Source organism: Trachypithecus francoisi, unplaced genomic scaffold, assembly GCF_009764315.1.
Source record: "Trachypithecus francoisi isolate TF-2019V2 unplaced genomic scaffold, Tfra_2.0 Lachesis_group4, whole genome shotgun sequence".
In the NCBI taxonomy this organism is placed as follows: Eukaryota; Metazoa; Chordata; class Mammalia; order Primates; family Cercopithecidae; genus Trachypithecus; species Trachypithecus francoisi.
Genome location: NW_022681469.1, coordinates 37,661,159 through 37,683,565, shown reverse-complemented (window position 1 = coordinate 37,683,565; position 22,407 = coordinate 37,661,159). Strand labels below are relative to the sequence as shown.

The window sequence follows — 22,407 nt, the reverse complement described above, 5'->3', positions numbered from 1 at the left end:
ATTTGGGCCTCTGGCCTGCCTGCTGCACAAGTTTGTTTAACGTGTGAACAGAATATTTAATCCATGCCAGTCAGGCATTCGCATCTTGGAATCTCATTTCAATGGCTAAAGTTTGTTTTAAATCTTTAACTTCTACAATGTCTACTGTAGTTTCATCACTGGGTGTGGAAAGAACAACTATATGATTGGGAGAAGGTTTAGAAGGAGGAGAAAGGGAAGGGGGTGGAGGAGCAATGAAGTAGATCTCAAAGGATCCTATAGGGTATATTCCAGGAATATCAGCTCCTAGGCCATAGAAGCGACCTAAAGTGGGGTTAGTGTCGGTAAAGGAGGGGACAGTGGTAAAGATTTGCACGTGGTTACATTGTTGGAGTTGACAATTAGAGGGAGTAGTCTTTCTGGTAAAGTGGATGTAAGGTTTTAGGTTAGTGCAACCTCCTCCTGGGGAGGTCCAGCCTTGATACTTGGTAGTCCAGATCACATCTCCCCAACCAAAAAAGAACTTCCATTGACTGCCCTGTGCTCTTTGGTGTAAGAGTCACTCTTATAGGCACTTTCATTTATCCTGGAAGGACAAAGTTACTTTTCTGAAGAGGCTAGCTTTCTTTGGCTTTGAAGATCTCCACAGAACACAGCAAGACAAGCATCAAAGGTAATGGTTTCAGGTGAACTAGACCTAGTTATATTAATAATAAGGGGTGAGGTAGCTGGGGAGAAGAGGAAAAGGAGAAAGAGACAGATAAAACTTTTCTTTTTAACATTACTCTGGTTAGGGTGGGTCCTGGAATGGTGGTCCATGACTCTGGAGAGGGTGATGCCTTTTTGACTCGGGTGTGATGGGTCCATCCCTTCTCAGTGGCTTGAACTGCCATTACAGTTGTCAGGAGCACTAGATAAGGTCCTTCCCAAGTGGGCTTCAGCTTTGCCTCTTTCAAGCTCTTGAAAAGGACTTGATCTCCAGGTTAGTGTAAGGATGGGGACAACAGGGTAAGTAGTTTGAACTATTTGATTAATAGCCATGAGATCCTGTACTAGCTGGTATGACCCGTCTGGCTTCTTTACAGGCAAAATAAGGAGATATACAGGGCTCAAGAAGTCCATCGTGGATAAGACTTTCAGCTATGGGTTTTAAACCTATTCTTGCTTTTAGAGGACTAGGGTATTGCTTTCTTTTTACTGTTTCCCCAGGGGTTTTTAATTTGATCTTAACTGGAGGAACTTTTAATTTTCCCCAATTTCCTTCTTTTGACTGGATATCAGGATGGATATAGTCTTCATCTATGGTGGTGAGTCAGTTTAGGGAGGTAAGAAATTTTACCTGGCTAACACAGAGTCCTAAGCCTAATTTTAGCATTAAATCCCTAATAAGTTTGTTCCTGTCTCTGGAATTAACAGGAATTTAATATTAGTGGAGCGAATCTGATATTTGACCTTTGTTTCTTCTAAGATTTTTGCTCTAAATCCTTCTTTTACTCCTGAGATTAGAAGTTCTTGTGAACAAGTTACACCAGATGGGGAATAACAACAGAGAGAGGAGCAAGTTGCCCCTGAGTAGATTAAAAAGGTAATAAATTCAGATTTAAGTCCCACCTCTAAATTTATGAAGGGCTCTGGGTGGGATCTGAAATAAAAGAGACAAAGCACCTGACCCCCCTATTCTTCCTCAAAGGCCATGAGTGACCTTACTTTGCTTTGCCCATTTGAGGCATTATCTTTTGAAGTGACCTATTTTCTCACATTTGAAACGCCTATTTTGCCCTTTTTCCTTTTTTCATTCCTTGACCCTCTGGTTTGATCCCTTTGTTTCCATGTAGGGTCTAACAGCCAGATACTGAAAAGATTTACAAGCTCTATTTCCCTGGGCTCTCTGCTGGAGAGTTCTCTGTTGCATGGCAGAAAACATAATTCTTGCTTTTTGCCTTTGCTTTTCCTTGTCCCTCTGTACATATACATTTTGGGCCTCTCTTAAAAGCTCTTCTCTGGGATGGTCTTTCCAATTTTCTATCTTTTGTAATTTTTTTATAATGTCCAGCCAACTATTAGTAACAAAATGGAACTTTAACATCCCTTGTCCAAAGGGGTCTTCTAAGTCTAACCCAGCGTATTTCCTCATTTGCTCCTTAAGCCTTTCTAAGAATTCCATAGGTCCTTCATCCTTTCCCTGTTGTATGTTAAAAGCTTTGGTAATATTTTGAGTTAGAGGAACTGATTCCTGAATCCCTTTAATTATCATAACTCTGAGATCCCTTACATCTCCTTGATGGACTGCATTATTGTTATCCCATTGAGGATCTTGGGCCAGGAACTTTTGTTCAGCTGCAGAGTCGTTATGACCCAGGCAGGGGTTGGGAGGTGTTCACATTCCCAAACCATCATAGCAGCCCTGTGGATCATGCTTCTTTCCTCTCCCAAAAAGTGGATGCTTAAGATGGACATTAACTCAGCCCAAGTATGTAACTGGGGTCCCAGAAATTGATTGATTTGATCTGCCATGCGATAGGGATCATCTAAGAGTGGTCTAAGCTCCCTTTTTAGGTTTCTAACTTCTGAGCTGGTTAAATGGGCATTCACAAAGCCAATGCCCCCTCCTCCTAGAGACACTTCCCTTAAGGAAAAAAGGTTGGTGGTCAATCCTCTGGAGGTAGAGGGGAAAGGGAAGTTTTGAACATCCTTCTTACATTGTTCTATCTCATGTTGAAGCCTTCCTAAGAGAGGGTATTCAGGCTGGGGATAACTCCAAGAGTCAGGGATAGGAGGTGGAGAACAGAGTGAGCTGGTAAGGACTAGGGGTAGCAGCATTTGCTTGAAGGGGAGGGAGGTTAGAGGTGGCAGTGGTGGGAGCAGATGCTTTTGGAGGAAGGTGGTATAAAGGGTCCCATGTGCTAATGGATGGTTACAGATTAGGGATCTTAATTTCCTCAGGGGAAGGAGTTCCTCGCTTGTCTTTCGTAGTTTTTAAGGAATACAGAAGAAGAGGCCACTGCTGCCAACACAGGGCCTAGTCTAGTTCCTCCTGGGAGATAGGACCTTTGTTATTGACATATTCTGTTAAAAGTTGACAAATCCAATCCTCACTAGACCTAAACTTGGGCCAGAAGACTGAGGGTTTGAGGATAGGTTCTTTAGTCCAAACAAAACAGTAATATCTTATCATTTGCTACTTTTTTTTTTATGTTTTGTTCTTTCATTATCCTTCCAATATTTTAACATGAAACCTAGAGGGCTATCTGAGGGGATTATATTGTCTGTCTTTTCCTTTTTATCCCCCATCTTACTTGAGGTATTTCCCATCCTGGAAGTTTTTAGGTGTTTCCCTGAGTGTCCCAAGTGTGTGGGGCTCAACCTCTCTTACTAGAGATTTCTTGCTGCCTTGGCTCTAGAGGCTCATCCCTGGCCCCTGCTGGAAGTTTCTTGCACTCTGCTCTAGAGGTTCAACCCCTCCTGCTGGAGGTTTCTTGCACTCTTATGCTTTCACTTTTTCTGTCTCTGGCCACTTCTGCAGGGGGAATTTAGGTCCCTCTTAACATTGGTGGGTTGATAGAAACCCCCGACAGGCTAGCTACCATAAGCCTTATGAGGTGACCATGGAACCACAGATCAGGACTCCACACTCACTTAGCACTCAATTGTGCATCTCATTCACACACTTTCAACCTCCAGAATGTCCTAACCACCAAGGAAATACTTCATCGCCCCTGCAGTTTTTCTTACCTTGGTCTGTGCACAGAGTTACCTGGTCACCATGGTATTTGTAGGCTTTTTTCTTCCCACGTTGCTGAGGGTCCGTGTTTATTTGTCATGCTGGGTGGGTCTCAATTCCTTACCCCTAAGGCCACCACATGAGGCAGTGGGACACATCTCTCCATGAGAGGTGATCAGAGACACTTCCCTGGAGGAGAATGGGAATCCCAGACGAGCCCCAGGCTTGTTGAAAACAAATGCTCAGTGTCGCAAGGAAGAACCAGCACTTACACAAAATTTTTCTCAGCAAGGCAATTTGCTTCTGCAGAAGGGTGCTGCCTGTGTCAGTCACGATCGCAAGAGCATACTGAACAAAGGAGAGAAGCGATTTTTATCCCTAATGCAGTTCCTATCCCTGTGTCCTTCCCTTATATACGGTTGGACCATCCAATGTAAACTGATCCCAACTGGCTAAGACTTAAACTTTTCTAAATAGAGTAAATGCGCAGTCTGTAAGAGGAGGAGGGGGTAGGAGTGGTCCATCCGTTAGAATACAAGGCATGTCAGGGCGCAACTAGAGCGGAAGAGTTGTTTGCAAGCTGGAAACAAAGAGTACAAGGGGGTTGGGCTTTTGAACAAAGGGCAAGAACATTATACAATTAAACCTTTTGAAGAGGAATTTATCATTCCTAACAAAGAAAACCTGGGTAATACCTATGTAGCATACAGCACTGTGCAAGTAACTTTGCAAGATACAAATTAAACATAAATGAAGTTAAAATAGCTCACTGTAGAGAGGTAACTCTGTGAAAGAAATAAAAATATTTCACCCCAAAATATAGTTTTGTTTGTTTGTTTGTTTTTTGTGACATAGTCCTGCTGTGTCACCAGACTAGAGTGCAGTGGCACAATCTCAGCTCACTGCAACCTCCGCCTCCTGGGTTTAAGCAATTCTCCTGCCTCAGCCTCCCTAGTAGCTGGGACTACAGGCACATGCCACCATGCCCAACTAATTTTTGTATGTTTAGTACAGATAGGGTTTCACCACATTAGCCAGGATGGTCTTGATCTCTTGACCTAGTGATTCACCTGCTTTGGCCTCCCAAAGTGCTGGTATTACATGCATGAGCCACTGCGCCCAGTTCAAAATATAATTTTTAAAGATATTTTGAGATGGCTGTTCAGATGTCTTGCAAACAGAAGTACTCCTGCAAAGCTGTCTCTTAATGGGGATGTTTGCATTTGTGGAGAATGTGCATTGATGCAGCCAGATTTTCTCTGAAGCTTTCCCTTGTCTGGGCCTAGGAAAGATGAACCTAGAGTCTGACACCTTTAAAGATCTGAAAAAACATTACCATCTATTCCCTCTGAGGGTTTCTAGCTCTGAGATTTCACCTATATAGCAAGACCCCCTTTGCTAGCCAGCCTTCCTCGTCTCCCCACTTCCATAACCTGTCTTTCCAATGTGATGGGATTTACCACCATAATCTGTTGTTGGCCATGCTCTGAGTCCCTAGGAGGGTTTGGGGTAATCACTCTGTGGTTGTCCCCCATGTGCACATTAATACATATGTATGCCTTTTCTCCAATTAATCTGCCTTTTGTCAGTAGATTTTCCAGCAAACGATCAGAGGGCGAAGGGGAAATGTTCCCTGGGCTCCTACACCTGCCACAGCTCTAGAAGCTCTAGATAGACAGCCAGAGGGACTCAGTAAAGGTGACTTCATCAGCATAAATGAGCAAAGTGGTTGTGATGAAAAGAATGAAGAATTAAAAGAATTCTTAGAAATGTCATGACATTGAAAGCACAAAGCATACAATACTGGAAGCTAATTTAAACTTGAAAAGGAGAGTGACAATTCGCCGAGGTGTAAAAGATGTTTCCTCCCTATTGTAAATTTCACAATGAGAAGAAAGTACGCGCTGATCAAACTATTCTTGATAAATGTTTTACAAAGAAATAAAGCATTTTAATTTTCAAGTTTCTGCTGTTTTTGATTATAGTGTACTAAATAAATGTTAGTTTTACTATTTTTTGACATACCTGTACATTCATAACCGACAGTAAGAAGTTTTAAATATTTCAACAAAAAGTTTGAAAGGTCGTGCATAGACATAATTTTTTGGCATCAATTATTAAGACTGCTTTGCCTGGATTCAGTTTGCACAGTCATTTTCATGGTTCCTCAGAATGTGCAAAGGGAACATTGTCATATATATCACATATATAATATTTGAATGTGGAGATAAATTAAGTCATTTACTTAACAGATATTTATTTAGCACTGACTCTTTACCAACAACTGGGGATATATGGTGACCAAATAACAGTATCAAATATTATGAACAAATTTAAAATATGTCTAGTGATTTTCAGAGCTATAAAGAAAAGTAAATCTAAACAATGGGATAGAGTTTAGGGCAGGGGGATGGTATATTCTTTTTCTATATTGTGGTCCCTGACAGCCTGTCTGTAAATTGACAGCGGACATAGAAATGCAGATAGTTGGCGGAAGAGAATTACAGAGAAAGGAAATACTAAGCATGGTATTGTTCTCTATTATTATTCATGATTCTACAAAATGTTTTTCTTGGTAGCTCAGGAGCCAGATCTTGGTAAGTATTGAAAAATAATCATAAGGCTGTTACTATATTTAGTAACCCATAGAATGCTCAACATATGATGATCCCTAAATAGCTGTGCTTCCAGACCAGTGGAATAGTGCATGGATTCATTTTCTGCCTTACAATTTCTTAAAAAACATATTAATTCAAATTCTGCTTGGTTTCCCAGTACATAATTAGGCAGAGGCAATTCAGTTGAGAAAGCACTGTTTCAACTACTCAAACATTATCTCTCAGATGCCAAACATGTTATGGTTGACAACTCTCACATCTTTAAACAATCTTCTATTGAAGTTTATATATGTTTTGACTTTTGTGAAGCATATTATTGATGCATAGGTCTGAATTAGCTCTACCTTCTCTTTACTCATTTCCACAACCAGGCCATGAATTCTGATTTTTTTTTCTCTGCTAAATGGCAATTGCTTTAAGGAGAAAAATATTAAATAGTTGGTAAAATGGAAATTAAATACATGTTACATATTTGTGGTCAAACTCCAGAAACAACTGGAAGAAAAACAAAGGTGTATTTACTGGTTAAATCTTCAAAGAGTCTCTGAAGGAGATACTACTATGATGCTTACTTTGCAGATGAAGACCAGACTCAGAGAGCTAATAACTGGTAGATCTGGGATTTGAACCCAGACAGTGGGACTCCAGATCCTGTACTCTTAATCACTGCCTTAATCACTGAACTGGATTGAATCAAAGTGTCCAGTTGTCTGAGAAAATAGTTTGCCATATGCACTTCATCTTTCCTACAGTTGTGCAAGCATCATTTTGCTCCATACAAGGTTCACTCAAGCAGAATGCTGAAAAAGATCAAAGCTCTATATCCAGCTTAATAGTTTTAGAAAAAGAAAAGGCAGATTGAATCAACTGAAATAAGAAATGTACTCAAAAAAACATGGCTATTTCTGTGGTACAACATAGCAACTATTAGAAAGTTTAAGAGAACTAAAGGGTTATTCTTGTTATGCATACACACATTAATATAAATGGAAGCTCTCTGAGTACAGTGAACAGTCACTCCCTAGGCAGAGACTAGTATGAATGTTTCATGGAGCTAATGAATAGGAAGATTCTAGCTATTAGAATCAGGAAGGTTACTATATAATTCATAAAGGCTTTTAGTAAGACACAAATGTCTGTTTTTTAAAAAGTGACATATACTTAGACCATCTTTATCACAGTCACTTAAATTATTAATAAAATCATAGCTTTTAAGATGGTCACAATAAAAATGAATTTCAGCACATGATGTGGAGATTGTTAAGGTAGGCTTGTATTTTGTAATTTACATGTTTGTGAAGTCTGCCTACTTGTTTTAGTTCTTTTATTTTGCTCACCAACATAACAGCTTAGCTTTTTCTTCGAAGCCGAAGCCGAGGTACACAATACAGCAGTTCTCAGGTACTTAAGTATAAAGATGAAAGGTACTCTTCCCACTGTCCCAGTTTACCTTCTTTGTTGAGGATATGGAAGGATGCCTCTTAGGAAGACTATATTCCTCAAGTCAGAGGAAAGTGACTCCACTTTCAAAGTTTCCAATGTAATGCGTATATGTAAGATTTAAACTGTAAAACATTTTGGATGATTTGCTTTTACAGAAACATGTTTTACATAGGTGATGTTAAATGATATGGAGAATCCTACTGAGTAACCTCTGCCCTCAAGGAAGGGAAATCAAATCTATTGGATACCTTACAGGGAAGCAACAGGGCACTTTTAAAGCCCCTCAGGTATTTCGGACTGTTTTGGCTGTTATAACAGAACACTATAAACTGGGTAGTTCATAAACAAAAGGAATGTATTTCTCACAGTTCTGGAGGCTGGGAAATTCAAATCAAGATTCCAGCAGGTTCAGTGTCTAGTGAGGATCCACTTTCAGGTTAATAGATGGTGTCTTCTCACTGTGTCCTTACACAGAGGAAAGAGCGACCAAGCTCCCTCATTCCTCCTTTTTAAGGGCACTAATCACGTCCATGGAATGCTCCACCCTCATGACCTAATCACCTTCCAAAGGCCCCACTTTCTCATATATTACCTTGGTGGTCAGGATTTCATCATAGACATTTCAGAGTGACACAAACATTCAAGACCATAGCATCAGGTACTATGATACTAGAAAGACACAAGAAAGGATTCTAGTTTCACTTCTCAGGATGACAAGACTTAATACATTCCTGAATATTCATTCCCTTGCTTGTAAAATGGAATGACAATAATATCAATCTTGTAAGATTTTTGCAAGGATTATAAATGTCTAATATGTCCTAGACTTAATAAAACCAATATGGAACTCTTGGCCTCCCTTTCCTTAACGAACAAAGAAAAAAAATTTCCCCGGCTTTCCCCGACTTATGAAATAGCAGGATCTTTCACCCAATTTCTCAACACAGAAACAGAAGACTTATACTTGATTACTTTCTTACCCTCATGCCTACATTCAATATTTTAGCAAGTTTGAAGAATGCTCACTTCAATCTGAGTCCCAGTTATTCTCAACACAAGAACCAGAATGACATTTTAAATGCATACAATAGATAATCTCATTTCCTTGCTCAAAATCCTCCTCCAATGATTTCTTTTTTCTTTTTTTTGTAATATAACTCTTCTGACTTTCTTTATTCAAAAATAAAACAGGCACAAAAGATACAGAACTAAAATGTCCAGTGTCATCCGAAATAGCAGGTTCACCAAAAGGTTATAAAAGTAAACTTGCATTTTGGGGTGATTGATTATAATTACTAGAGACAGAATGAATTGCTTTCCAAAGAAATGTATCTCAGGAAAATGCTGACCAATGGGGTAGATGGTTATTTAATTTCCCTGTTTTATAGGTGAACCTATCGGTCATGGTCTTTTGAGCAGCAAGAAACTGCCCTAAGCAAGCCCTCTTCCAGCCAGCACAGACATGGACCGCTTTTCTGGAAGGACAGGTTCTTTCATGGCCTCTTCCTTGGCAAGCTTAACCAACCACCTACAAGTACTCTCACTGCCAAGGCAAGTTATGTGGGATACATATCAATTCAGGTCCATCTCTAGTCAATCACATTTTGCCAACTCTAACACATGGCACGTGGTGACAGTTTTGCAGTATCAAATGAGGGATCTGGGGAAGAGAAGGGACACCGGCATTTTCACCAAAACCCTGGTGGCCGAGCACACCTACACATTATGCTGCACAGCGTGGAGATCTTCCAGGAGCTCCTGGGCTGCGGTTTGCAGGCGGGGGTTGCGGCTCTTGGACATTGCCAGGATGCGTTGCAGGGGCAGGGAGATCCGGAACTCAGAGGCCGACTTGGAGAAGACTTCAGGTTCCAGAACCACAGACTGGACAAGCCTCAGTACATGAAGGCACACCTCTGCATCAGGATCACTCAAAAGCCACCACAGCAACGGGATGAATCCTGGACTCTCGCTGATGTATTTCAGGCCTTTCAAATTGATGCTTACATTGTACAGGGACATCAGCATCAGCACTTTGAGTTTGGTACACTGTCCTGGCTTCAGGTCTCCCAGAAGCTGCAATATGGTGTCCAAGAGCACCCGGCTTGAATTCACCAAGAATTCACGACCACATGCTATGGCAGCAACATTTGTTACAATTCCAGCCAGAGCAAAAACAAACTGATTTTCATCCGAATCGAGCTCCTTGATATCACCATCCAGTGACTTCACAAAACTCTCCATTGTTTGACCAGTGATGCTGAAAAACTTCAGAGCTTTATCTCCTCCCAAAATGGCCTTGACGACTTCCTCACTGCTGGAGACGCCCCACAAGAGGGTACAGGTTGCTGCTCCCATTTCTGTACAATACTCTGCCTGCTGCAGGAGTTGCTGCTTCGCTTCATTCAGCTGCTGTCGAAGAGCCAGTTTCTCCTTCTTGTCTCTTATGCTGTCGGCCTGCACGGTTTCCAGGCGGGCTTTAAAGTGCTCACAATCCATTTTCAGCTGCTCTAATTCTTGCTCTTTCCTTTCCAGGTTTTTTTCTACAATCCTTAATTTCTGGAAGCTCTCCAGCACCTCCGCATTTAGCATTCTGGGTAAGAAGTCCCGTATTTGCATCACTTCAGTTGTCAGCCGTTCCAGGTCCTTCTTTCTGACTTTAACAAATTCCTCTTTAGTACCTATGTGCCTGCAGGCCTCCTCAGCGCCGCCCGCTTCGCCCATGGCAGCCGCGGCCTCGGCTCCTTTCTCCTGCGCGGCGGCGTGCCCTCTGACCCCTCCTCCAATGATTTCTTAACTCATGTAAAATGAAATCCAGTTGTTTCAACATAGCCTTCAAGATTCTACATGATCTGGCTCCTCTCCCTCTCCCTCGCCCTCTGTCTCTCTCTTTCCCTCTTGTGTCCAACCACTTGATCTCCTGGCCATATCTTTCTAGTCATATTGGTGACCCTTTGTTCCTGAAATATGCATAACTCATTCTGATCTTATAAGTGTTTGCATATGAAGTCGCACCTGGCTGGCTCTGTCATGCCTCCTCACATAAGCCTTCCCTGACCATTTAGCAAAAACAGCCCCCAGCCATTACCACAATATCTTGTTCAACTCTCCTCACGGCACTTATGTCTATATAAAATTACCACCTCCGTAAGGTTCACAGAGTAGGAGCCTTGTCTATCTTGTTCATTGTCATATCCCAAATATACTTAATATAAGCCAATTACAATTAATCATTCAATTAACATTGGTTGAAGAAATGACTGTATTAATGTTAACATACATAAAAATTTAGGCATACAATAGGCACACAGCAAATGTAATATACATTTAGTAATTTTAAAACGTTCAAAACTCTGAAAGACTACAGTATAAATTAAAAGCTATAAAAACTCTAACAGGAATACAAACCCTCCACTTATGTGACAGCCTAGTCTAAGACAGAAAAAATGGGAAGAAATTTATGGAGAAAGTGACATTCATTAGGCCTTGAAGGATTGGTTGGGGTTTCATAAGAGGAAAATGGAGGAAATAGATGCTAAAGAGCTGTAGCAGTGTGTGCAACATCAGAGGCAGAAATACTATGTTGTTCTGTGTAAGTGGAAAAGAAATTAATAGGCAGTGAGCTTCATGATGAGAAGCTTGAGAGATTATATTAGGGTCAGATCACTGGGAATATTACAGGAATTTGGTTTTGTAGAGAATAACATGAATCTGATTTTGGTCATGCATATGGAGGTGTCAAGCAAGCAGCTGGAGATTGTCTTAGTCTGTTTTCTGCTGCTATCACAGAATATTTGAGACAGGGTAGTTTACCGAGAAAATAAATTTGTTTGGCTCATAGTTCTGTAGGCTGGGAAGTCCTATATCAAGGAGTCAGCTTTCTGGCAAGGGCCTCATGCCGTGTTAGCTTATGGTGGAAGGCAAAAGGGCAAGAGAGCCTGAGAGAAAGAGAGGAAGGGGCCACACTCATTTTTTTTTTTTAGATGAAGTCTCGCTCCTGTCACCCAGGCTGGAGTGCAATGCAATGGTGCAATCCTGGCTCACTGCAACCTCTGCCTCCTGCACTGAAGCAATTGTCCTGCCTCAGACTCCTGAGTAGCTGGGATTATAGGCGCTTGCCACCACATCCTGCTAATTTTTGTATTTTTTAGTAGAGATGGTGTTTCACCATGTTGGCCAGGGTGTTCTCGAACTCCTGATCTCAGGTGATCTACCCGCTTCGGACTCCCAAAGTACACACTCATCCTTTTTAGCTGGAACCCATGGCATTACTCTATTCAGAAGGCAGAGCCCTCGTGACATAATTGCCTCTTAAGGGTAGCACCTATCCACAATGTTGCACTGGGGATTGAGTTTCCAACACATGAACTTTGGGGGACACATTCTAACCACATCAGAGATTTAAGTCTGAGGCTCAGAAGTGAGGGCAGTCCTGAAATTGTAGAGGTCAGGGAAAAACTGGTAGAGGTGAGTGTTAAAGCAGGGAGATGAAGCCGGTGGAAAACTTCCTCTCACTGGTTGTGGAAAAGAAGAGGAACTCCCAAGTGTTGTGGGAAATATTACTCAGAAAGGTAGGAAGGGAATCACAGAAGCTAATTAAAGCTGAAGGTGAGAATTTAAATAAGTATGTGGTATTCAATAGAACTGCTTCTTGCCAAGAGGAAGAATGAAATGAAGAATGAGAAGAGATGCTTGACTTTGATAATAGATGACGAGAAACTTCCTTTCAATAAGGTGGGAAAAGAATTTGATATAGTTTGTATGTATGGCCCTGCCCAAAGCTCATATGGAAGTGTAATCCCCAATGTTGGAGGTGGGGTCTCATGGGAGGTAATTGGATCATGGGCGTGGATTTCCCATGAATGGTTTAGTGCCATCCCCGTTCGTACTGTCACTGATAGTGAGTGAATTCTCATGAGATCTGGTCATTTGAAAGTGGAACCTTCCCCCTCACTCTCTTGTTTTCTTGCTCCTGTTCTGGCCATTGTAATGTGCCTGCTCCCCCTACACCTTCCACCATGATTGTAAGTTTTCTGAGGCCTCCCCAGAAACTGAGCAGATGCTAGCATCATGCTTCTTGTACAGCCTGCAGAACCATGAGCCCATTAAACCTCTTTTCTTTATAAACTACCAGTCTCAGGTGTTTCTTTACAGCAATATGAGAAGCAACAAATACAGAATTGCTGTAATTGAAGTGACAAATTGGAAGTGAAAAGTTTAGTGGTTAAGAAAAAAGGAAATGGGAAATTCACTTGAGGGTAAATATGATTTTATAAAGTTTTTGGTCTTTAGAAGGAGAGAGGGCCGAATATATTTACAGGGCATGGGAAAGAGTCAGTGAAGGGAGATGTGAGATGGGAAATGTAAAGATGAAGAGAAGAGAGTGGAAGGACAGGATATGGGAGACAAGCAGAAGGTCTCATTCTCATCCTGAACTGGGCAAAGACATGCTTTTTGTTTTTTGAGTTTTTTCCTCAGATAGTTGATAATAAAAGCATGAGTGAACACTGAGAGAGAGAGGTTGAGGTAGTGGGCAGGGAATTTGAAAGTATGCTTTTTGGCGACCTTCCCTAAGAGTAACTTGTACTGGGGTCGCCTGCTGAGGGATAACATAGTACTTCCTTTTGAAGATTAGGAGGCAAGTGGGCCAGTAGTATCGAGAGCTGGTTTGCTGTGTTAGACTTACAGTTCGGAAGAAGGCTGATGTTTGTTACTTTCTTCCCTATTTCAGACAACTATATTTGCTAAAAACAGGATTTCTCCTAAGGAAGGTATTCACTTCACAGCTGTGGTACCATCTTAGTGAGAAAGATGGTATTGGAAAAGGCAATGTTACTTTTTAAGATTCCTCTAATATTTGTAATCATAAGGTATCATAATATTTGGGATAGTTCTTTTGTATAATTTGACAATATGTCCAATAGTATAAGTTAATAAATACTAAAATTTCCTAAAATGCTTTCGAAGCACATTTGGCCAGGTTATACTTTAGTGGAAGGACACATGAAAAATGCTGTTAATATTTTTTATGTGGTTTCTGTCTGGGTCCTCAGCTAAAGTAGAAAAAAGGAAACCAGTGAGATCAATCTCAATACTGACATGCTTTTGCAGGAGTTAGAGTGAATTGTTTTGAACCAAATATTGGATACTTTCAGGTTATACTTCTCTGCTGAGTACATATAGGTACTTAGGTCTTATATGATGGAATAGGATTGTATTTTTGTGCTTTTCCCATCTATTGGATTACAGCTTTCCAAGTCAATAAAACTTAGTGCTGCCATTTCTAGGCCCTTTTCATTTCCATCCTTAAATTGTGGATTGAACATTTTCCCCCATCAAATACATTTTGCACAAAAGCAAATCTGGCAGGGCAAAAGTGGGAAGTGAAGAATAATCTTTGGGGTAGATTTTCTTGTTTATGATCTTGGAAAAGTCACTTCCCTTAGGCCTTCTTATATGTAAAAGAAAGGAACGAGTCTCCGCGATCCCAAATTTTACTGTGAATTCTATAATTGTGTGTCTCTGCTCCACTTACCCATATAGTTACCTCTGCTGATGTTTGTTCTGTTCCACTTTTGACCAGCAGCACTGGAAAAGAATCGAACAGGGAGGCTACTGGGCAATGATGTCAGACCAAAGTGTCTCTGCAACTCAGAAAGCAAAGAAGACATGCAGAGCCAGAGCTGAAGAGGCTGCTTGCGGCACATTGACCGTGTAATGTCAGTAGCACTCTACTTAATGCTTTTTTGCTTGCACAGGAAAGAAACTCTTTCAAGCTAGCTCCCATAAAGGATGGTTGTTTAAGAAACCTTAGAGAACCCTGGGGAAATATTTACAGCCGGGCTTCTTGGAGACTCTGGGAACAGGAAAGTCAGGAACCCTGTCTTTCAGGAACTGCTGTATCTTAGTCAGCTTCTTCATTTCATGGTTTCTGTCTGTGCAGCTGCTTCATTTCCTCTTCAGGCTTCTCTGCTGCTCCCTGGCTGACTTTCTCTGTTTAGTCATCCTGAATGTGGCTAACTATGTCTCCCAAGGGCCTCCCCAGCCCTGACTCCACATGTCTTTTCAGGACCCTAAGCTACCCTCTGACATCATCTCTTACAGTCTTTTAGCATAAATTCTCAAGAGTTAGTATCTGATTCATTGCTAACCAGCCAATGGCTTGATTAGCCTTGGGTGAAGTAGTTTTCCCAGTCAAGTAAGCTTTGAGGGAGGGAGGTGAGGGGAAAAAGAAGTGGATGTCATCTGCTATGTACTGAATGACCACACTTTTGAGAGTAAAAGGAGCACTATTAATTACACCAGGAACAGATGTAAATGCAAACTGACACAGGCCAACTGGGACAACAGAACTATGAACCACTGCCTGTTCTAGGATTGAGTGGCATAGATTTTCTAGAAGTGGGAGAGAGGACAAGCAATGAGACCTGTCTAATGAACTCTTTAGTCTTCCAAACACACAAATATCTTTTCCTTCATGCATATACCTCCAGTTATGGCCTGTCACACATACAACTGCAAAAATGCTCACCCTAAACTTGTTAGGAAGAGGACAACCACAGCCAGTTCCCGTATATCAGGGCCTTCTATCACCTGGTGATATCTATTCCTCTGCTTGTCCTCTCCTCCTCTCCAGTCTTCACCAGTATGCAGACTGTGCAATAAATGAGTGGCTCTCACAGTGGGACCCTGAGCAGCATCATCAGCATCACCAGGGAACTCATGAAAAATGCAAATTCTAAGGCCCCTCCTCCGATCTACAGAATCAGGAATTCTGGGATGGTGCTCAGCAGTCTGTGTTTTAACAACAAGCCTCTCAGATGATTCTGATCTGTGCAAAAGTCTAAGATCTACTGGAGTAAATTCTAAATTTAACCACTACTAACACACTGGAAACAGGAATAGAAGCATTTTGCCTAACAGAAACAACTTTCCCTTCAAGTTTTATGTGATTTTCTCGAAACTTTAAGAGAGGCAACCTATATTTTGTAGCTGAGAGAGAGAGAGAGAAGAGGAGAGAGAGAGAGAGAGGAGAGGAGAGAGAGAGAGAGGAGAGAGAGAGGAGAGAGAAAAGGGCAGTAAAAACACATCATGTACACTTAAAAAGAACAGAATCAAGTCAATTTCAACTTTTTTTTCCTAGTTCCACTCATGAAATCTGGTGTGTCTTGACCTTAAGTTTCCTTCTGAGAAATTCTCATATTTTTCTCATATTTTGAATAAATCAAGACTCCTTGCAAACAACTGGTCCCCAAATAAGACAACATCCAATAATCAAGAGTATAAAAAGGAAGTGGGAGTTGGAGAAGAGACCTCCTATGTTAAGCAGGTTTTAACAGCCTTCAGGGAAGAAGTTCAGTTTCACAATGGCCTTTTCAATTGGCACTAAGAGGCCAGGAGCTGTAAGTTACATGATGAGTTAGATCAGTGAGTGCCATGGGTATCAGCATGCTATCTCATTCTCTTGAAGTAAATGAAGTTCCTTGGGTATCGCCTATCAGGAAAATTTCAACCATTTTTCCTATTTTTTTAGGGTCACGCTGAGACAGATATCAGGGAGAATACCCTCATGGAGCTGAGTACCCTCTGGAGCATTATATTTTTTTATCAGTCATGAATGGCCAGACACCCTGTTGAGCTGATTTGAGTCAGGCACAGTTCCGTTTGCAAGCTGCAATTTTTTTTTTTTTTTCTGGCAATACAACTTACATAAAACTTTAGTGAGCTGCTGCTAAATCTCATTTGGAAGCGTTTCATTCTTTAAAAGCAATACTGGACGTATTGCTGAAATTGTGGCTTAGCAGAATCCACACCCTCATCCAGTTTGCTTTCACATTGGCCCCAGGTTCAGGGACTTCATGTGGTGGAGCAGACTACCTTTACTTCCCAATCTATCTTTGCACAAAACCTCTGAATGCATGATGCATTTCAAACCAGCTGCCTGGGACCATCCTGTGATTAGAAGGTAGGATTGAGTGTACATTCTGTAAGTGTTTCAGGAAATCAGCATACCTAGACTTTGCTCCATAAAGTGTCACTTTGTCACTTTGTCACTTTATATCACTTTATCATTGCAATTGTCATGATTTTGGCTTTTCTAGGGTCTTCTCCTGCAGAGGAAAGACTACAGTAAGGCACATGATTCCCTCATTTGGACTGAGTCCAGTCTTTGGCTATTACATAATGCTACTATAACTATTCTTGAACACATCCTTTGGTGCATTTTTGTTGGGACTATCTACATCTATATCTATGTGTGTGTGTGTGTATACACACACACACATATATATATATAATTGCTATATTGAGCACATGTACAAATGCTTGTAGAATCTTCAAAATACTAAATGGCTTAACAAATGTTTTCTTCCTCTTGCAATAAATGAGAATCACAGTTGTTCCTCAGCCTAACCAACACTCAAAATTGTCAGTTTCTGTGTGTGTGTTTTAATTTTAGCCATTCTGATGGTTGTTTAGTAGTATTTCATTGTGGTTTTAATTTATTTTTACCCAAATAGCTAATGATGTTTACCACATTTTTATGTTTATTGGACATTTGGCTAATCTTTTGTAAAGAACCTGTTGAAGTTTTTAGTTCACTTTCTATTAAGCTGCCTGTTTTTTTCTTATTGATTTCTTTTAACTTATTAATTTTTTTGTTTTTTGTTTTTTCTTGAGATGGACTCTCACTTTGTTGTCCAGGTTGGAGTGCAGTGGCATGATCTTGGCTTGCTGCAACCTCTGCCTCCTGGATTCAAGTGATTCTCCTGCCTCAGCCACTCAAGTAGCTGGGATTACAGGCATGAGTCAACATGCCTGGCTAATTTTCGTATTTTTAGTAGAGATAGGGCTCACCATGTTGGCCAGGTTGGTCTCAAATTCCTGACCTCAAGTGATCTGTCTGCCTCAGCCTCCCAAAGTGCTGGGATTACAGGCGTGAGCCACCGCATCTTCTCTCTTACTGATTTCTTATTGATTGCAGGAGTTCTTTATTTATTCTGGATAACCCAATTTGCCTTCAGTCCAATTTATCAATAACATTTGTTTATTTTTTTATCTTTTATTCTTTGTTTTTAGTGACTTAAGATATCTTTGTGTATCCTAAAGATATGAGGATATTCTCCTATGAATATCTTAGGGAATTTTTGTTTTATCTGTCCCATTCCCAGTCCACCTGGAATTGATTTTTGTAAATGGTATGAGGTAGAGTCAAGATTCTGTTTTCTCCATATGCATACTATCGGGCAATTAACCCAGAAACATTTATTTAAAAGACTTTTTTTTTTTTGCTCTACTCTGTATTGTGATCTTTATGATAAATTAATGTTTATTATTGTGCCAGTACATTTCTAAAGTCTATATTTCATTCCTTTGACCTATTATTTCTTCCTGATGCCAATACTACTTATGTAATTGCTGTAGCTTATTTATTTATTTATTTAAGACAGAGTCTTGCCCTGTTGCCTGGGCTGGAGTGCGGTACCATGATCATAGCTCACCACAACCTCCACCTCCTGGGCTCAGGTAATCCTCCAGCCTTAGTCTCCCACATGCCACCACACAAGGCTAATTTTTGTGTTTATGGTAGAGATGAGGATTTTGCCATGTTTCCCAGGCTGGTCTCGAACTCCTGGGCTCAAGCAGTCTTCTCAGCTAGGCCTCCCAAAATTCTGGGATTGTAGGTGTGAGCCACCGCACCCGGCCTGTAGCTTTATATTAATTATTGCCTGTTAGTATAAGTCCTCCAACTTTTTTCTTAGCTATTCCATGCCTTTGAATTTTCACATTAATTTTAGAACCAGCTTGCCTAGCTCCATAAACAACTAGAAACCAAATACTACCGTACTTCTGATTGGGATTATATTAAATCTACAGATCAATTTGGAATGAATTACCGTCTTTACACTATTGAGTATTTCAATATGTGAACTTAGCATGTACTTCCACTTATTTTACAATCACTTTCTGAACTGTGGAATCCCAGAATACAGGAAAGCAAAACGGAGAGCCTGATGTTTAAGACACCAAACATGGGACCTGGAAAGTCAAGACCTGAGGGTACATTCTGACGCTTACAGGCTATTGAACCCTCTTTCCCCTTTTCCTTCTCTATTCTTCTCATTCTCCTTTATCCTGTCCTTTATCACAGGAAAGAATGTCTTTCAATTGCTCATCTTCTTTGTAGGCATTATGGCTGCACAGGTGCCACATGGTTTTTCAGCTCAATTACCTATTCCCAGCTAATGCCAGTTTCTAACTCTTAGTTCAAATATTTGACAGAGAAAATCCAATTGATTATTAAGTGGCCAATGGATTATTTGTTTCAGGTTAGGTCTTGTGCTAGGTGGGTGGTAGGAAGGGACACGTGAAAAGGACAAGCTCTCTGGAAGGAGAGAAGGCCAGAAAGGCAATTAGTCTAGGGACTGTTGTCAACCAGTCAGACTGGGATAGAAGAAGAAACCCACATTTAAAAGTTTATTTTCAGACTCATCTTTGAACCTGGTGTGATTCTACTAACGATGTTCGATTCTTATTTTTCAGCACCTGTTTAGTTCACTTAGCAATTGGATGTAACTAATCCAAGTAGATATTGATAGTATGTAAGATATTGATAGTAAGTAGTAAGATGGTCTCTGTTAGAAGTTGTTCTCTACTTACTGCTCTAGCTGTTTTGCACTTCAGTTTTCAAACCTGTAAAATGGAAAGAAAATTATTTTGGAGGAATATATGAAATAGTAGCTATAAAGTCCTTAAAACAGTGTCTGGCATGTAGTCACACCAAAATAGAGTCTGCTTTATTACTGCATCTCAAATGGTTGATTCCAGACCTTGGTTCTTTGGTCTGGTTCTTTGGATGATGCTCTGCCTTCAGGTTTAGATGGCTTCTGTCATTGCTACTCATTGCCTGCACTTGGTTAGTATCCTAACTTTTACCACTTCTCAGCAATTTGACATGAAGCAAATGCTTTGGCAAACAAACTGAAACTATTACTCCATTCTGCTATAAAACCACTGTTTATACTCCTGTGGAATTTGGTTTCTATTTTATTTGCAAAATTTGTTGCTGCACTTTTAGGAGAATGTAATAAAATCAGAAAAGGCAAAAAGAATGCACATTTGAGGTCAAAAAAGGCAAAATAACAGTGGGCTGCTGGATCTCCCTGGTCTGACTCTGGGTAGCGTTAGGTTCCAGTGGTTCTAACTGGGTTTCCAATTTCCAGTCTTGAACATGGGTTTTTCTTGTCTGACTTTCCCCAAGTCTTCTTTCTTTCTCAATTTAGTCCCGTTTCTATCCTCAGTCAAGCAATCATGCTACACTCTCTCGTTCTTTGTGGGCACAAGGCTCCTCTGTTGGCTTTGAAGCTGCACAGCTCCCTGATTTGGGGCCAAGCAGAAATCTGGCTATTCTACACACTCTGTGTAGTTTCTCTCTCTCTCCTTGATTCCCCTGGATTCTTTTCCCCTTAGTCTCTTGGATTCACCAGTTCTTTTCTCTATTATACATATTTCTCTAGCTTTTCCAAATACCTGTATTTTAAGTATTCTTTTTAATGTGCAGCTCTCTGTAAGTTGGAAAAAAATTAATATTTGTGGAAATCTTTTACAGACTTAAAGTTAAGAATCATAGATATGTTATTACCAAAATTGATCTTAGTAGTAATCTGATCCAACTCTCTTGTTTTTCAGATACAAATGCTGAGATTGGATGGTTAGCCCATTTGGTGACCACAAAATATCAATGGATAAATACCATTCATTTCTTACTTAGCAGTCCTGGGAGGTATTTAGTTCAGTAGGGTGTAATTTCTCCACACAATCACTGAAGATCTAGACTGACAATGACTATGTCATCCTAAAAATATCAATTTTATTATTAGCCTGTGTATTAGTCAGGGTTCTCTAGAGGGACAGGACCAATAGGATATATCTACATATATATAAAGGGGAGTTATTAAGTATTAACTTACATGATCACAAGGTCCTACAATAGACTGTCCGCAAGTTGAGAAGCAAGGAGGGTCAGTCCTAGTCACCAAAATTGAAGAACCTGGAGTCTGATGTTCGAGGGCAGGAAGCATCCAGCATGGGAGAAAGATGTAGGCTGGGAGGCTAGGCCAGTCTCTCCTTTTCACGTTTTTCTGCCTGCTTTATATTTGCTGGCAGCTGATTAGATGGTGTCCGCCAGATTAGGGGTAGGTCTGCTTTCCCCAGCCCACTGACTCAAATGTTAATCTCCTTTGGCAACACCCTCACAGACACACTCAGGATCAATATTTTGCATCCTTCAGTCCAATCAAGTTGACAATCAGTATTAACTATCACAGCCTGATAGTTACCACTGCAGTTATCTTGAAAAGAGAAAGAGCTAAGAGTAGCACGATGGGCGTATTTTCTGGTTGAAAGGGACCCATACCATTTCTCACATTGCAGTTGGGAGAACATAGTCACATAGTGTACTTAACTAACTTAAAGGGTGGCAGTATAGCCACAGAATAGTTAAACACATTGGAGGGGTTACTTAGTGGTTTCACCGCTAACTTATCACAGGTCACTTAGTTAAAATGGTAAGGTCTTCCCTACAACATACATGCTCATATATAAATGAATATGGACATTTGAAAATGTACATTTCAGGTACAAAAGAAGTATTCTTATTAAAGATGCATGGGAAAGATAGAAGACGGAGGGTGGAGAGTGTTTAGCATTTACATGGATATAATAACTAACATTCTTTCAGTGCCCACCTAGAGGTCAGTGTTCTCTTTATCATCACAGAAACTCCTAGAGATTGCTGTCACCATCCCTACTTCTATAGGGAAGGAAACTGAGGCTCAAACAACATAAACTCCTTCCTTAAAAAATTAAAAGTAATATATATATTTATTAATTTTTAGAGCAAAGATTTTCATTCAAGGATGTTGGTTATAACGTCTATGCACATTTCACTAGACTGTGTTGCCTTTAATTAAAAAAAAGGACAAACGAGCCATGAGACTCTGTGAGCTAAGAATGAGCGCCACATTTTTCTTATCTTATTTTATATGATTATATCATTGAACTTGATGTTCTTATATACATATTTCATATATATCACAAACAATCCAAATACATCCTGTAGGAATATATGATAAGCAAAATCACTGACAAACATTTGAGATGGAGAAATATAAATACCTCCCAAAATGTCACCAATTAGATAAAGCATAAAATAATAAAACACATGTATATTTATATTTTCATACATAATACAGACTTTATTGATTAAAACATATTTATTGACCTTTTTCTCAGCTGCTGCTAAGGTTCTTGATACTTACAGAGAACTTGGCGTTGTGTGGAGGAGAGGACCTCACTTCATCTAGCGAGAAGCTCCCTTGCCTTATAGCCACGGGCTCCTCATTCACCTGCGATAAGACCAACTCCAGTATCACACCTGGGCTCATTCTTTCTGATCATGAGGTGACCTTCACAGAAAATGAAATGGACACCCTCAATAAACAACTGGTATAAATATGGAAACTTTCTGGTGAGACTTGTTTGCAAGCCTTCTCAATTCCTACTTTCTACCTCTGCATGGTTGAGGTAATAATTAGTTTTATTTAACTGTTTTTTGCACTCATTGGTCCCCTTTGCTCCAACTTTCTCAGT

At 40.3% G+C, this 22,407-nt stretch overlaps 1 protein-coding gene across 1 annotated transcript; it reads right to left on the bottom strand.

The window, feature by feature from the left end:
- Positions 1-8,915: 8,915 nt before the first annotated feature.
- On the bottom strand, positions 8,916-10,532 carry LOC117072551 (heat shock factor 2-binding protein-like). The gene has a single exon (XM_033192857.1). It carries the CDS (start codon positions 10,480-10,482, stop codon positions 9,478-9,480), a length of 1,005 nt encoding a protein of 334 aa, XP_033048748.1. The 5' UTR covers positions 10,483-10,532; the 3' UTR covers positions 8,916-9,477.
- Positions 10,533-22,407: the final 11,875 nt, after the last annotated feature.

What these genes read in the sequence shown, in the direction of transcription:
- LOC117072551 (XM_033192857.1), bottom strand. Translation starts at nt 10,482, where the DNA reads ATGGGCGAAGCGGGCGGCGCTGAGGAGGCCTGCAGGCACATAGGTACT.